The sequence below is a fragment of the Ostrea edulis genome, chromosome 8, assembly GCF_947568905.1.
Source record: "Ostrea edulis chromosome 8, xbOstEdul1.1, whole genome shotgun sequence".
Lineage (NCBI taxonomy): Eukaryota > Metazoa > Mollusca > Bivalvia > Ostreida > Ostreidae > Ostrea > Ostrea edulis.
In genome coordinates, this window is record NC_079171.1 from 57,320,972 (window position 1) to 57,337,370 (window position 16,399).

The following is a 16,399-nucleotide window of genomic DNA, read 5'->3' on the forward strand; positions in this document are numbered from 1 at the left end:
AATGTTATGCATGTGTAGAGGAGAATTCTAAATTTGTCACGCGAGGACACTTGAAAGAAAACAATGTTTGTACATTGAGAGATATAAAAAAAAATATGTATACAACGAAACATAAATAGACCAGGTCAGATTAAACTGCCTGTGTGTCGGGACCATTCAGTGAGAATATCATTGTCAACACGGGGAAAGTGGCCTTGACTGTTATATAGGTGAATGAATGTCGCATTACCGGCGAGGAATGAAAACACGGTATAGTGCGTAAATTAAAAAAAAACTGACTCGCAACTGAAAGGTAAGCATTATTTGTACCATGCACTGAGGATTAGGTGTTTACTTCTTTCCCATGTGCACAGGTGAAACGTGCATACAGAAACGTGACCGCTTTTACTACGATTGTTAGATATATGTCAACTGAAGTTAAATGACCAGCGGGGGTGACCAGAAGAGGTGACCAGTAGGAACGAGCGTCAGCAACGACGAACTGTGTGCATAGAAGAATTTACAACAACATGGAAATTGTTAAAAGTTACTATCCATGAAAGAGGACAGAAGATGTAATATGATACCAGCGGTTTGATAAATCCACGGTGCAGCTTATAAGTCCGATCCAGGCGAATGTTTGAGGGAGTTTAACACGGTGACCTTTTTGGTGACCTTTGTGGGTTTTTTTTTTTCGTGGTCCAGTGACGTCGTGGCGGTTTGATGCAGTGACGAAATGTTGATTGACAATAGTAGCTCCGTGGAGTTTTCTTGTGAAAAAGGGGACTTCTGGGTAAGAAAATATCGGGGGTAGAACTATAATTTCATATTGCATGCATGGGATGAGAACTATATACAGACAAATTGTTTTGAAAATTAAATTTAAATCAAAATCATATTTTTGTAAGATTGAGATAAAAAAAATCACAATAAATATACAAATTGCCAGACCGATGAGCTACATTGCGATGGAACAAAATTTAATACGAAGTAATACATCAAAGTTGAGACTTTTTTTTTGTCAGTGTTAAAATATCTACTAGATTGAAGTAAGCTGTGTACATCCACGAGTAATAAATAAACGTAGTCTAGTGTTTGCATTAAATATATTTAAATAAGCTGATAAAATTTAATTATAAGATATAAACTGAAAATTGCAATATTTCTTTGTGCTTTTTAGAACGATGGTATATTTTCCGGATCAGCGCCGAATTTCCCGGATTGTTTCCTGAACACGGTATTGGTTTGGATTCCGTGCGGGTTTCTTCTTTTATGTTCACCTTTCCAGATCGCCACCTTGTGTCGGAGCCACACTGGTTTTCCTTTATATCTCGGAGTTCTCAGCGTCTCAAAAAGTGTGAGTAAAAAAAAAAGAAGTTAAAATTAATGTTTTACAGAATTCGACATTTGGAAGCGACCTTTCTAGATTTCCTCACGTTTTCAATTTCACTGTAAAATTTCTAAATAGCATGGACCCGGTTAACATAATTCGTTGTTTTCGCGGTACTGACTTCCTCATGAAATAAAATTCGTTCCCACCAGAAATATATAAGTGGAATAAAAATAATTTTGAGATAATGAGTAAGTGATATAGAAAAAAAAACCAATTCCGTAAATGTAGATATATGAATGATTGATTGATTGTAAATTGTTTAACGTCCCTCTCGAGAATATTTCACTCATATGGAGACGTCACCACTGCCGATGAAGGGCTGCAAAATTTAGGCCTATGCTCGGCGCTTATGCCCATTAAGCAGGGAGGGATCTTTATCGTGCCACACTTGCTGTGACACGGGATCTCGGTTTTTGCGGTCTCATCCGAAGGACCGCCCCATTTAGTCGTCTCTTGCGACAAGCAAGGAGGTACTGGGGACCTATTCTAACCCGGATCCCCACGGGAGACTAAATATATGAAGTAATTTGAATGCTATTTAATAATATCTGCACGTGTGCTTTTCTATTTCATTATTCTATTTGATTTTGCTGGGTTTTGTTTTTGTTTTGTTTATGCGACTGGCCTGTGGAGTCATGTTTGACAGTGTTCATAGTTGAATTGAATGGAAAATGCAATCGTATTAGGGCTTTTTGTTTATTTATTTTTTTAATTATTATCATTTCTTTATGTTTGATTTTGACAAAGGTAAATAAAAGCGTCAATTCAGAAGGACCTACATGTGTTCTAAAATACAATTTATTGTCAAATATTAGTAAGAGGAGATCGGCACATATTTCTCCATTCTGTGCATCGCTGGTTGTTTAGACTTTACTGGTACAGGTAAAAGTATCTCCCTTATAGAAATAAACCGGAAATTTTTCACAATTTTATGATTCCTATATAGACGCACGTGTATAAGTGCGCGAGTTTTAGCGTCTCCACAAAATCACAGTCATTTCTCATCAATTTCTTCCCTTGTGATATATATACCGAATCTTGTCTCTTATATTTCTTTTGAAATAAAAATAGATATCTTTTTTTTCTTACAATTATATTTTGATTGCTATCAATAATTACAATTGTATTTCATAACAAGTTTAAGAAATAAAAGGGTGTTATTTCTGTCGACACCCGGTTGGCGAAATATTGATTTTTAATTCTCTTCATATGTTGGAATGAAATGGAACTTTCTCTCACAAAATTGTAAATTCAAAATAGAATGATAGACAATTCATTTTTTTTTTTCGTGTTACAATTTAGATATAAAAACGGGCATTACAATATGATCGCCTCCCTGCTGCCCGATACCCGTGGTATGATATAACAGAGCCGCCATGTCGCCTTTTCTGTGCAATACAATGTATTTCAGTGTTTGAAAGACATTAGTGTATTAGATAACATACGCTGAACCTCGTCACACCGTCCTATTGAATAAAGCCCCGGTAATAAAGCGCGCCATGAAATATATGCTGCTGTAAAAATACTGAACGTATAACATCGCATGTATACTTTTAGAAAAAAATGAAAAGTGGTTTTTATACTCCGTAAGTACGTTTTAATCTGTTCATGAATACGCGGTGGTTAGTCTTCATGTAGATAAGGTCAAGTTTAGTGACATGTGGAGATTAGCCTATTTGAAAGACTAAAAGTTTGTGAGATACTTGTATTAGTATAATCTTCTGTTTCATATAGTACGAATGTTTAGAGGAAAACAAGAGTGGCTGTAATTGCTGATACATGCGGTGCACATCAAAGTAACTAAAGAAAGTGATTTATGAAGAATCGCTTAACATTCCTAATGCCTTCCTGAATTCCTTAGTCAAAATTTGCTCCCCTCACGAAAGTTCAACGAGGTCAATAGTAGTAAACGTGAAAACAACTGTAGAAGTTCGTCATCAATATCACGTGATCGGGGCAGACGTACGAAGAGCGGTGGACGGAGAGGAAAAGCAACGGGCACTGGACGTCAATGTATAATACGCACGTGTTTAGAGTACAACAAGAGTAAGGGTGGGGAATTAAGCTTTTGCGGTTCAGTGAATGTTTTTCTATCGGGTGATAAATGATTCACATGTTTTTACATCCAATATCCGCATTGCTTCGTTGCGCTCCACTGCCGTTTTTTCATAGTAAAGGACGTTTCAGGCTCACCAAGCATGTTCGTTGATGGAGTAGCATCCACCAAGCCTAAAACCCGAATATGCCTGATGACATTGTTATTCCGTTACTTTCTTTATCATGGACGCATTATAGTTTACATTTCATATAACTATCAGTCCCACGGGGAAACCTTCTAATCATAGGACTCCTACTTCTAATTATAGAACTCCTACTTCTAATTATAGAACTCCTACTTCTAATTATAGAACTCTTACTTCTAATTATAGAACTCCTACTTCTAATTATAGAACTCTTACTTCTAATCATAGAGCTCCTACTTCTAATTATAGAACTCTTACTTCTAATTATAGAACTCCTACTTCTAATTATAGAACTCTTACTTCTAATCATAGAGCTCCTACTTCTAATTATAGAAATCTTACTTCTAATCTAATAATCCCGTGGGAATCCGGATTAGAATTGATCGTCAGTACCCCCTTGCTTGTCGTAAGAGGCGACTAAATGTGGCGGTCCTTTGGATGAGACCGCAAAAACCGAGGTCCCGTGTCACAGCAGGTGTGGCACGATAAAGAACCCACCCTGCTCAATGGGCATAAGCGCCGATCATAGGCCTAAATTTTGCAGCCCTTCACCGGCAGTGATGACGTCTCCATATGAGTGAAATATTCTCGAGATGGACGTTAAACAATATTCAATCAATCAATCAATCATAGAACTCTTACTGCTAATTATAGGACTTCTACTTCTAATTATAGAACTCCTACTTCTAATCATAGCACTCTTACTTCTAATTATAGAACTCCCACTTCTAATTATAGGACTTCTACTTCTAATTATAGAACTCCTACTTCTAATCATAGCAATCTTACTTCTAATTATAGAACTCCCACTTCTAATTATAGGACTTCTACTTCTAAGTATAGGACTTCTACTTCAAATAGTTGAATTTCTGCTTCTTATGATTATTGAATCTTACGTCTGATTCTTGTACACCATTTTCTAATTATAGAACAACTATTTCTAATTATAAAAATCCAATTTTCAATTTCGAACTATTTTTAATTATAGAACTCATATATCTATTTATAGAACTCCCGCTTCTTTTGACAGGTGTTGTGTATAGTCCTAACCCTGTTAACATGTGTCAGTATCGTTCTAACCTCATCACGTGGTTACCATTGTCAGTCGGGTGTGTCGGCCCCGGACGAGTTCTATGTTGGAGCTGGTGCCCTAATTTTTGTATTTGTGAGTACATGATTTCCGTAACAACTTAACATTTAAGGATACATATTTATATGTATATGTAGTAAAGATAGATATCATTTTGCAAGATAGATATTCTCTTCTGTGAATTTTGATCTTGCCCTATTTCTATGAATTACATGATTTGCTTTCTTTATATCATAATCAATTACAATATATGTGATAAACTGTCAAATAATCTATGCTGATTAAAACACACATGTATTTCCGTGCGTTGGCGGACAATAGCCGGGCTTCGTGTGTTTAGTTCTTTGTTTTGGCCTTGCATACTCTGTAATGTACTTATAATGATATCATGTTTGTGAATTCTTTATTGTAGGTGTATTTATCAATACTCACTCAGATTCTTCGTAAAAAGCGCGTCATTTCGTCCGGAATTGTGGTTACATTCTGGGTTCTACTACTAGGCTGCAGCACCGTCTCGCTACAGTCTGCCATTTCCTATAGGGTAAGCTCCTCTAGAGAGAACAACATCTGTAGAGTGATTTAAATTGTTTTAGCTATCAAACTAGGGTGACACACACGTTTAGACAATCACAAAGTCTGGTATTGATGTCCATATATTTTTTAATTTTGTGCTGCTATTACGCATCATAAGTTGCATAAAAAAGATCCATAATTTAAAGGAACAATAATTTTTGTGAAGCTATTTTAAACATTATTCTTTTCATGGAAAGTCAATCCATGGAAAGATTCAATATTCTTATCAGTTTGATTATCTTTCAATTATTGAAATATTACCTTTACAGTGTATTTATCTTTGCAGCCGAGTTGCAGGACCAGTATCCTGTACTATGTGTATTTATGTTTACAGCCGAGTTGTGCCATTAGCATCCTGTATTACGTGTATTTATGTTTACAGCCGAGTTGTGCCATTAGCATCCTGTATTACGTGTATTTATGTTTACAGCCGAGTTGTAGCACCAGCATCCTGTATTATGTGTACTATGGATTCGTCTGTATACAACTTGTTCTGTACTCCTTTGCTGAGAAGCCAGGTCGTCCTTCCTACACTCTCCTGGGACAGGTGAATATTACTTCTTCTCTTCCTCCTCATCCCCACATTTACTCTTCCTCTGTTTTGTTTCATCTTTGGTCCCCTCCCTTTAACTTCTCTACTTGTTCTCATCTTCTTACAACTTCTTTTCTTATACATCCCCTCTTTTCTCCTTTCTTTCTCTTCTTGTCTTCTTACATCACTTCGACCTTTTTTCTCCGTTCTTTCTTCACTTCTCCCTTCCTCTTTACACATACCTATTCTGCTTGCTCCACTTCTTACAACACTGCTTTTACCCTATGTCCCTTCCATTAAATCTAGGGGGAGTACATTTATAATGTTACTATTGTTTATCAACGCGTTCGAGTTTGCTCCACTGCTTATAGGTCGCGAGTAAGCGGACGCGATCAGTGTTACTGAAGATTCAATCCCTACCTCTATTTTGAGGCGAACACATTGAGACAATAACGGCAAACTGACAACTCAGCTGTATGACAAACGGGATTATTTCAGCTTCTCAATCGTCAACTTCCCACATGTATGTAGCAATATTCCATTATCACCTGCATATGTTGTTTATATCCCTCAACTGATTCGACACGCAAGAGCTTGTTCTTTGTATAATAAGTTTTTAAATCGAGGCAAGCTACTGACAAACAAGTTGATGGTACAGGGATTTCAACAGTCTCGATTGAAGTCAGCATTTCGCAAATTGTATGGTCATTATAACGATCTAGTTCGTCAATACAACCTATCATTGGGTCAAATGCTGTCTGCCATGTTTCATACCGATTGTTAGGCCGTTCTTGACACATTGATTTTGACTACGGATAGCTCCGTTCATCTAATCAGGATATAGGGCTCATGGCGGGTGTGACCGGTCGACAGGGGATGCTTACTCCTCCTAGGCACATGACCCCACCTCTGGTGTGTCCAGGGTCCGCGTTTGTCCAGCTATCTATTTTGTATTGCTTATAGGAGTTATGAGATTGATCACCGTTCGTTATCTTCACATTTCACTTCCAGTGCTCTTCATTCCATGTCTGTTTATTTATTTCATTCCTTCCCTCATTCCTTCGTAATCATCGTCTCATTTCTGCTTTCTACGTTTCCCTCTGCTTTGCCATCTTTACCCTTGTAGCACCTTCTCCCTCCGTTCCTGTTAGTCACCATAGGTACTGATGATATCATTTCTGATCTCATTCTTTTTATATTTTTTTCTATTATTGACAGAATGAACAATCGCCGGAGGAGCAGGCGTCCTTCGTTAATAGATGGATCTTCTGGTGGTTCAATGGGTACGTATTCACTTACATAATTATGCTTAGGTTGGGTTGGTTTATAATGTATACTGTTTAAAGTCCCGCTTGGGAATTTTTTGCTTATATGGAGACGTCACCACTACCGGTGAAGGGCTTCAAATTTATGCCTATGCTCGGCGCTTATGACCTTTGAACAGGGATGGATCTTTATCGCCCAATTTAGTTGTCTCTTACGACAAGCAGTTAGTACTGGGGAACCACTCTAACCCTGATCTCCATAGGACGGCAATGTAAAAATACAAGTACTTCAGAGTATTTCGATTGAGGTACACTTCGTGTTGTATTGTAGACTGGTGATCAGGGCGTACAGACGCACGCTGGATATCAAAGACATTTGGAAGCAGGTGAACTATCTCCAATCAGACACGTGCGTCCCGGAACTGGAAGAAAACTGGAAGGAGGTGGTCTACAGAACGAAAAGCCTTAGGTCTGTACGAAATCAAGTAAATGGAAAATAGATACTCGTATGTAGGAAACCAAATACATGTTATCAACACTGAAAGTTGAACTATATTATTACATGAGGTCAGATTGATAGAGGTCACTCTCCTAAAACAGACATTGCAACAAAAATACCATATTAATTCAAATCACGAAAAAGCGAAACGAAGTTTTTCGCTAACTTAGGATGAAAAGCTGACTTTAATTTGATGGACTGGTGGTCTGTATATTCTGTTCAATAAATCAGTGTAACATTGTTTAAAAAATACATGCTAAGTCACTTGGATAAGTTTTCGCCCATATGAAATGCAAGCAGCTGTAGTTGAAGAACCAGAAATTAATTTGTATGGCGTATATTGTAATAATTTTGTAATTATATTGTAATGAATATATAAATTCAATAAATGCTTTAACTGTTATACATGTAACTTTGTGGCTATGTTATAAATATGGCTATATTGTAATAACTCTGTGATTTGATTGTAGTAAACACGTCATTTCAAACCTTATTCAGAAAGCAACGAAGGAAGTCTTCCCATGACCATATCTATCAGAATGGTGCGTTCGAGTCAACACCACTCCTAACCAATCAAAAATCAGGAACTGGGTACGGGATTGATGGGACCGAAACCCCCCACCAATCAAACCCGTCGTTACTTAAAGTGGTGATGAAGACGTATTGGAGACAATGGTTTCTTGCCTCGTTCTTCAAAATTGTTTGTGATGTCTTCTCTTTAATCCAACCACTGCTTCTCAAGTTAGTGTCTTTTTGTCTTCTTCTCGGATGGGATATCAAAGTTTTATATGATATATAATGTTCAATTGTCATGACATAGAATTTTTCATATGTTGAACAGGATAATTGGGTTTGAACTGCAGACATAATATCAATATCATTAGACTATGAAAACATTATAACGGATTTTTATTTATTTTTTCTGTTTCCTTGATAACAATACTCCTCGATAAACATTCAAGTGAATTTTCTTCACTTTTTATCATTTATTTCGTAGATCATTGAAATCATTCAAAAATGTTGTTTTCAAAGTAAAATGACCAAAATTATAGTACATCGCATTCATCAATGGTAAATAATGATATAACCTTACGAAATCAATGATTCTTCTCATACTTCATATTATTCGTGCCATAGTAAATGTAGTAATTTTTTTCTCTTATATGCCCAATCCTTCCATGTGTAAAGCACCACCATGTGCTCGGGAAAATGACGTCTTGCGACTACTAACAGAAAGTGTTCCTCCTTCTATGACAAATAATCATATTCTTTGTTCCACAATGGGGCATTAATTCCTCTGCGTTCTCTTGTTCACGCAGGATTATGATAGACTTTCTTGAGAACAAACACACAGACGACAGACCTATGTGGAATGGATGGGCGTTAGCAATCATGTTCTTTCTATGTGGAGAAATAGAGTCCATATTCTTTTGCCAGGGAGCTTATGGTATGATGACACTTGGGTTGAGAGTAAAAGTAGCGCTTGTTGGACTGATCTATCAAAAGGTACGAGTACTACGAATATCTAGGAAGGAAATGTTAAGCTACTACTAAATTTATAATTGCAATTTAACGACATACTTAATGCTGAAAAATTATCGATCAAATACAAACATAAACACATACATGGGGAATCGGACGTCCTTTTATTCTATTGGGTTCAAATGAATTTCTCATAAAAGTATACACGCAAATGCAATGTGGTTATAAAGCATTGTGATTATTTTCTAGACGACACACCATCTTTAATGGACAGACAGACCAACTAACACTAATAATAATCATAACCCATGTATCATGTAAAGTCGCATTTTTGTGGGAGGTGAAAAATTCCCGTGTTCTCATAGACCCTATGAAAGATACAAAATTAAGAGAAGGGCAAACACGATCCTTTGGATATACTAGAGGTGAGATCAGGTGTCTTGGAGGAATAAGCATTCCCTGTTGACCGGTCACACCCATCGTAATCTCAATATTATGAGCATGATACATTGTAGGTCTTATTTACAAATTAGTAAGATCATTCTAGCAACCATATAACTGGCGAAATGCTGACTTTAAAGGACGCTGTTGAAACCCTGTAATATCAACTTATTTGCTAGTAGTCGTAATGGGGCGTCAAAACATTTAAATAAAAAACACGACCTTGTAGATTTCTGAAGCCATGGACACCTCTATTTTTACGATATCAAGCAGATGGCACCCTCTGTAGCTCGTGTTGTGATAAACATTAAATTCAACACTGAGTGAAATTGGTCAACAGTGCTTGCTTATTGCTTCTCGGTACCTGATCCGACCTCTAATGTTTCCATGGGTATGTGTTTGTTCCACTCTCAGTTTTGAATTTTTTTTTATTTATGTTCGTTGCCATCACTTTTCCATCCATATGAAGGTCATTCATTGACTCAGTGGTCACTTAAATTCAATGATCAAGCATTTAGTGGACACTGATCAAAAGCCAACAGTAGATCTGGTCCGGGTTTCTCGACAAAATCTAAAGTAAAGACTTGGAATTGAATTTTTTACTGCTAAAAACCCCAGAAAGTTCAACGTAAGTTTGAGATGTGTTGGATAAATTGAAGCCAGACTAATCCGCACATCCAACAATAATCAATATTTATCTTCCAGTCTCTGACGATGAGTAACGCAGCCAAAAGTGAGTATACAATTGGAGACATTGTGAACCTGATGTCTGTGGACTGTCAGCGCATACAGGACGCCTTCATGTTCCAGTACGAGATACTGTCCTTCTTTGTAATGCTATCCGTTGCTCTATACCTTATTTGGAATCAGATGGGCGTGGCCACGTTCGGATGTATAGGCGTGATCATTATCATCTCTGTGCTGAACATTTATTTTGGAAAGCTTCAACAGAAGTATCAGGGGATTATACTGGCGCTCAAATCTAGCCGGATTAAATTGTTGAATGAAGTTTTAAACGGAATAAAGGTATTGCACGCTTTGTTACCTGGTATCAATCAATGGTTGACGTTTGAAGTACCGAGATTTATCATGCAGAAATGCTACATCATTTCATTCCGAAAAACTATTAGTATGATTATTGAACATGCATGAATAATGTATCTTGATCCATAGAAACATGTACAAATTGTGTTTTTAAAAATACTATTGTTAATTTTTTATGTAGCATGAGTATCACAAATGATATCTTGAATAAACACGTGAATCATAATTTTAAAAGATCACGTAGTGCAATACAGATACCATGTGATATTACAATTATCCGGAATCACGGCACCAAAATTGTAACCACTCTTATATTGGCATTTACTACTCTGTTAATGAATACCGTAATCCATCTTCTATGTTAATGTTTGCTATTACTGGCACTTCACCCGTAAATATTATTAGGTTTTAAAGATGTATGCATGGGAGCCATCATTTACGAGTAAGCTGCTCACCATCCGGTCACGTGAGATGCTGCTTCTGAAGAAAGTGTGTGTAGTTACAGCCTTTTCCATGCTTTTTTCTGTACACAGTCCGTTCATGGTATGTAAAACTGTAATGTACATATGATTGTAGTCTAAATTCTTATCTTATGAAATATATGCATTCTGATTCCATTTTATGTCTTTCTGCTTTTAGATGACATACTTTATATTACTAATTTTTACCTTGATGACGTCAAAGAATTACCTGAGTGCCAGTAAAGTCTTTGTGTCTCTGTCCATCATCAACACACTACGATTCACGATAACTATGGTCCCGTTCGTGATAACAGGCCTCATACAGGTAATGAAAGAAATTGTTTGAGTTAAACAGTTCACTATAAGTAGTATCTACGTCATAGATTGTAGCTTGTATATAGTCTCAACCGAGTGTAACGTTAAGTCATGGGTCAATGATTTCCTTTGCTGTGTGTTCTTACTACCATCAACTGTGTACAATGTGTTTCATCCTAGGCATATCACCCCTCCTCTGGTGTGTCCAGGGGTCCGTGTTTGCCCAACCATCTATTTTGTATTGCTTATAGGAGTTATGAGATTGATCACTGTTCGTTATCTTCACCTTTGATATGATGCAATATAGTTTACTTCGTATACGTTGCTTAATTGATGTTATGTGATTTGTTTGGAAATATGTTATAAACTGCTCTTCTGAGGTACAAGTTAACAATAAAGCTTTTGAAATTCTATTGTATGGAACAATACATCTCATAAAAACATACCCAATTCCTTGTTTATCGGCTTTGTGCAATGTACATCAACTTATGTTGATTTAAACTGCTGACTGGTCGTGTTAACGTTAGCATAACAGTTGGGGCGTTTGCTGAGGAATCGGGACATCTCGGGTGAGATTTGTAATCCCTGTGCTACATTAAACATATGGATTTTCATGACTGTCCTCTCACGAAGAGTGAAGTACATTGTCACACTAAGAGAAGACTCAATCACACATCCTCACAGTCTCGGGTATCATGCATGGGAGAAAAGGGGACATCGGTTGTAAATCCACGTTGTCATCAAAAAGGCGATCTAATTTCAAATTTGAATTGGATTTGTGGTGTAGTCAATGCATACATATATTACCAAGTCTTAGGTTTAACGAACAAGGTTCCCCGGTCACAGACATCACACTCTAACAACTGAGTCACCGGTCCTCAAGGTTAATGACGTAAATTAACCGTTCTGCAAGGTTACTTAAGTGAATTAACCGATCTTCAAGGTTACCTAAGTGAATTAACCGACCCTCAAGGTTACCTAAGTGAATAAACCGATCCTCAAGGTTACCTAAGTGAATAAACCAATCCTCAAGGTTACCTAAAAATAATTAAACTTTTGTTGTTTTACATTGATTATTGCGGATTGCTCCGTTTACCTGATCAAGATATAGGGTTCATGGAAGGTGCGACCGTTCGACAGGGGATCCTTACTCCTCCTAGGTACCTGATGCCATCTATGGTATATCCAGGGGTTCGTGTTGGCTAAACATTTATAGGAGGTATAAGATTATTAATATCCATTCTCTTGGTCTTTATTTTGAGTAGATGCTGGTGTCTGTAAAGAGAATCGAGGAGTTCCTTAATAAAGAAGATCTAAACCCAGATAACGTATCTACCTCCATAAACACAGGTAAAACTTCAAATACAGGTAAAACTTCAAATACAGGTAAAACTTCAAACACAGCTAAACCTTCAAACACAGGTAAAACTTCAAACACAGGTAAAACTTCAAATACAGCTAATCCTTCAAACACAGCTAAAACTTCAAACACAGCTAAAACTTCAAACACAGCTAAAAATTCAAATACAGGTAAAACTGTTACTTTGATCTCCATCCAAATAATTGCATATTTCTGTTGGTCAATATCATACTGAGAATGGTTTCTATGGAAATACATTTCTATGGCCTGTGTTTTGTCCAGGTAAGAATGATCTATGTAGAATTTAGTATTCCATGTGATAGCAGCTTGTTGAACTACATGAATTTAATGTCCACTCCCGCACTGATTTCGTATTTTTATTCCAAAACAATGAGAACACATGTACTGCAGATAGACCGAGTATTGGAGTAACATTTCTTTCCAGGTTACGCCATATCCATGCAGGACGGACATTTTACTTGGGACCGCAGGAATCCCAGAAACACGTTAAACAGGTATAACCAATGATTGCTGTAAATTCCGTAAAATTCGTGGAACCAAATTTTCATTGATAATATACTAAACAGGTAAGATCAATGATTGCTGTGGAATGCAATATAGTTTCAATTCGTGGAACTCATTATCCATCAACTGTATAGTAATTATTAGAAGAAGTAATATCTTGTGTTATGAGTGAAATGCTGCATATTATCAATATTTGTTCTGCAAAATTGTCCGTTCAGGTGTTTGACCGGATATTGGAATCCGTGAAATGTAAGTTTACGTGATATTTTGTAAATAATTAAGCATTTCTCTAATATGTTCCTACAAATCTTAATATACTAATGACTGAACTTTTAGTTGATTTTTCTTTGTCACTAATCCCACGTGTCTTACTAGTATCACAATGCATGCTGTAAATTCCGTATGACACGCACATACTTAATGTTGTAATATTGATAGCATCCCAGCGTAGTCTTTTCCATAGTGACGTATTTCTTCAATTTTCGCGGGAACCTTGTTGCCATTGTTTGGCAGTAATATTCCCTGCACGTGTTTCCATCAGCAGGAGACTGAATATTTGTTACCGTAAATAAGGAAACTAACACCCTCAGCAAAATTACGCGCAGATATCTAGCGTTTTTAACATTCAGCACAGTACGAGCGTTTGGAATGATTGACATAATTACATGCACAATGATATATTTCTGATACAGCAAACGTTAGATCCAGGAAATATTTAAATGAATACTAGCATAACTAGGGCTATGGAATATAGGCATTCTTAGATGCCTTGGCAAGGTATAGATAGGTAATATAGGTCACAGGGTTAATGCCATCAATATTCATGCAGACTCGTGATATCATCAACAGAGTCAATCTGAAGATCGGTGAAGGTAAACTAGTAGCCGTTGTTGGACAGGTGGGGGCGGGCAAATCCTCGCTGATAGCCGCCATGTTGGGGGAGATGGAAAAAGTTCAAGGTCATGTCAACATCCAGGTATGAATATGTTGGTTCTGAAATTATGAATAAATAAATGAATGCATTGTTTATTGTGAAACCAAGTAGACTTTATGACCACCAACAATGAAAGTAGAAAAAAGAAAGACAAAATTTTATTTTGAATTTATTGCTAATACAGTATAGGTCAGTTGGGGAGATATAACTAGCATATGTAAAATGTACAGATTTAGCAATTACTGATGAGATACAACTTCAGTTAAAGGTTGTGACGTCATAATATGAGTGAAACGTCCTGGAAGAGACATAAAACACGCATCTGAGGCTATTCTTTGTTGTCATTGTAAACAATATATTTCTTTAGCTAGTTTTATTTCAGGGGTCAGTCGCGTATGTACCACAGGAAGCGTGGATTCAGAATCTTACAGTAAAAGAGAATATTCTGTTTGGTGGCAAATTGTTGGAGAAAAAATACAAACGCGTCATTCAGGCATGCGCACTGTTGCCGGATTTAGCGATATTGAGTGCTGGAGACAACACGGAAATTGGAGAAAGGGTACATTATTGAAATTAGTAGTTCATTATGATTTTTAAGAAGCTGTATACAAACAATAACTTATAAAAGATATTTGTAAAGTAAACGATAGTTAGGTTAGGTCTCCAACTATCTATACAAAGTCCTACATCGTTGATTGTAGGGCATCAATGTTAGTGGCGGCCAAAAGCAGAGGATAAGTCTGGCGCGAGCAGTCTACAGTAACTCTGATGTGTATCTTTTGGACGACCCTTTATCTGCTGTTGACAGTCACGTGGGGAAATCTCTATTCAAAGATGTCATTGGTCCGGAAGGATTATTGCGTCATAAGGTAATAATGATGAAAGAATATACAAAAGTGCAGAATCAAGTCTTCGGGATGGTATTGATAGCTTTCTTGAAAAACGAGAAAGTGTTCAATCCCATGAATCTTATAAAGAATACAAAATTAAGAATCCAGCAAATATGGATTTCTGGGAACATTAGAGGTGAGATAAGGTGCCTAAGAGGAATACCCATCCCCTGTTGATCTATCACAGCCGCCGATAGACCTATATCTTGACAATGTAAACAGAGTAATCCGTAGACAATATCTGTTTGCAAGTAAGATTATTATAGCGACCATAGAATTTTCGAAATGTTGACCTCAAATCTGACTGATTAAACCCCTGTGACATCAACTTGTTTGTGAGTATTTAAAAACATGTCATACAAAGAACATGATCTTGCCTTTAGAATGAATTGATAGACATAAACACCATGATATGTAGGTGAAAATCGAGTATTGCTAGTTACATGTATTATGGGAAGTCGACGATGTAGAAGCTGAAGTCATTCCTTTTGTTGTTTTAGTTTGTCGCTAATATACACAGTTTGCATATACAACCTATCATTACAAATTATATGCTCGTAATAAAGATCTAGTTTGCAATTACAACCTGTCATTGGGTCTAATGCTGTCTGACGTGTTTTATTCCGATTGTTAGGCCGTTCTTTATACACTGGTTTTGATTACAGACTACTCCATTTACGTGATCTAGATATGGGGTTCACGACGGTTGTGATCGGTCGACAGGGGATGCTTACTCCTCCTAGACACCTGATCCAACCTTTGGTGTTTCTATGTTCAATAAAATGTACAGATATCAAACATATATGGAAAACTATGCGGTGTTGTTATGCATTGGGAAGAAGCATAGGTCACTATATATCAAAACGTGACTTTTGTTTGTTCTGGAGAACCATCCAAATATGCAAATGTGATTGACAAAAAGATCTTGTTTTTGTGATTGAAGTAAGATACATGTAACCTCTCTGTCTCGAAATATTTTGTAAATATAAAAACCTCGTCTTTTATATTTCAAAACATTTTTCAACCTCGGAGGTCATCCTTCAACGTCCACGAAAACGCAAACTTTATTTATTTCTTTATCATAAACACACATAATATAAACTACCTCGAAAATTAGATATTTTAAGTAATATGATCTGTGAATATTACATATGAATAGAAAATCCTTACGGATAAAATATGTTAACAGACTCGCATTCTAGTGACGCATGGAGTACATTGGCTACCCAAGGTAGACTTAGTGGTGGTAATGGATAACGGGACCATCTCAGAAGTGGGAACGTACGAGGAACTGATGCAGAGACGAGGGGCTTTCTCACAATTTCTGGAAACGTATCTTCTTCAAGACGACGAGGAGGACAAAGATTTAGAAA

General features: G+C 36.8%; 1 protein-coding gene across 1 annotated transcript in view; it reads left to right on the plus strand.

Moving 5' to 3' along the window:
- Positions 1-16,399, plus strand: part of LOC125662603 (multidrug resistance-associated protein 1-like) — a 24,749-nt gene continuing 8,350 nt past the window's right edge. Inside the window, exons 1-18 of the mRNA XM_048894858.2 lie at positions 1-772; positions 1,160-1,336; positions 4,646-4,780; positions 5,118-5,246; positions 5,709-5,825; positions 7,029-7,093; positions 7,407-7,544; positions 8,073-8,315; positions 8,894-9,080; positions 10,203-10,523; positions 10,947-11,084; positions 11,181-11,327; positions 12,583-12,667; positions 13,123-13,192; positions 14,052-14,178; positions 14,519-14,695; positions 14,838-15,005; positions 16,216-16,399. Of these exons, the coding sequence (XP_048750815.2) occupies positions 716-772; positions 1,160-1,336; positions 4,646-4,780; positions 5,118-5,246; positions 5,709-5,825; positions 7,029-7,093; positions 7,407-7,544; positions 8,073-8,315; positions 8,894-9,080; positions 10,203-10,523; positions 10,947-11,084; positions 11,181-11,327; positions 12,583-12,667; positions 13,123-13,192; positions 14,052-14,178; positions 14,519-14,695; positions 14,838-15,005; positions 16,216-16,399 (2,665 nt within the window). The 5' untranslated portion in view covers positions 1-715. The remainder of the gene's footprint in view (positions 773-1,159; positions 1,337-4,645; positions 4,781-5,117; positions 5,247-5,708; positions 5,826-7,028; positions 7,094-7,406; positions 7,545-8,072; positions 8,316-8,893; positions 9,081-10,202; positions 10,524-10,946; positions 11,085-11,180; positions 11,328-12,582; positions 12,668-13,122; positions 13,193-14,051; positions 14,179-14,518; positions 14,696-14,837; positions 15,006-16,215) is intronic.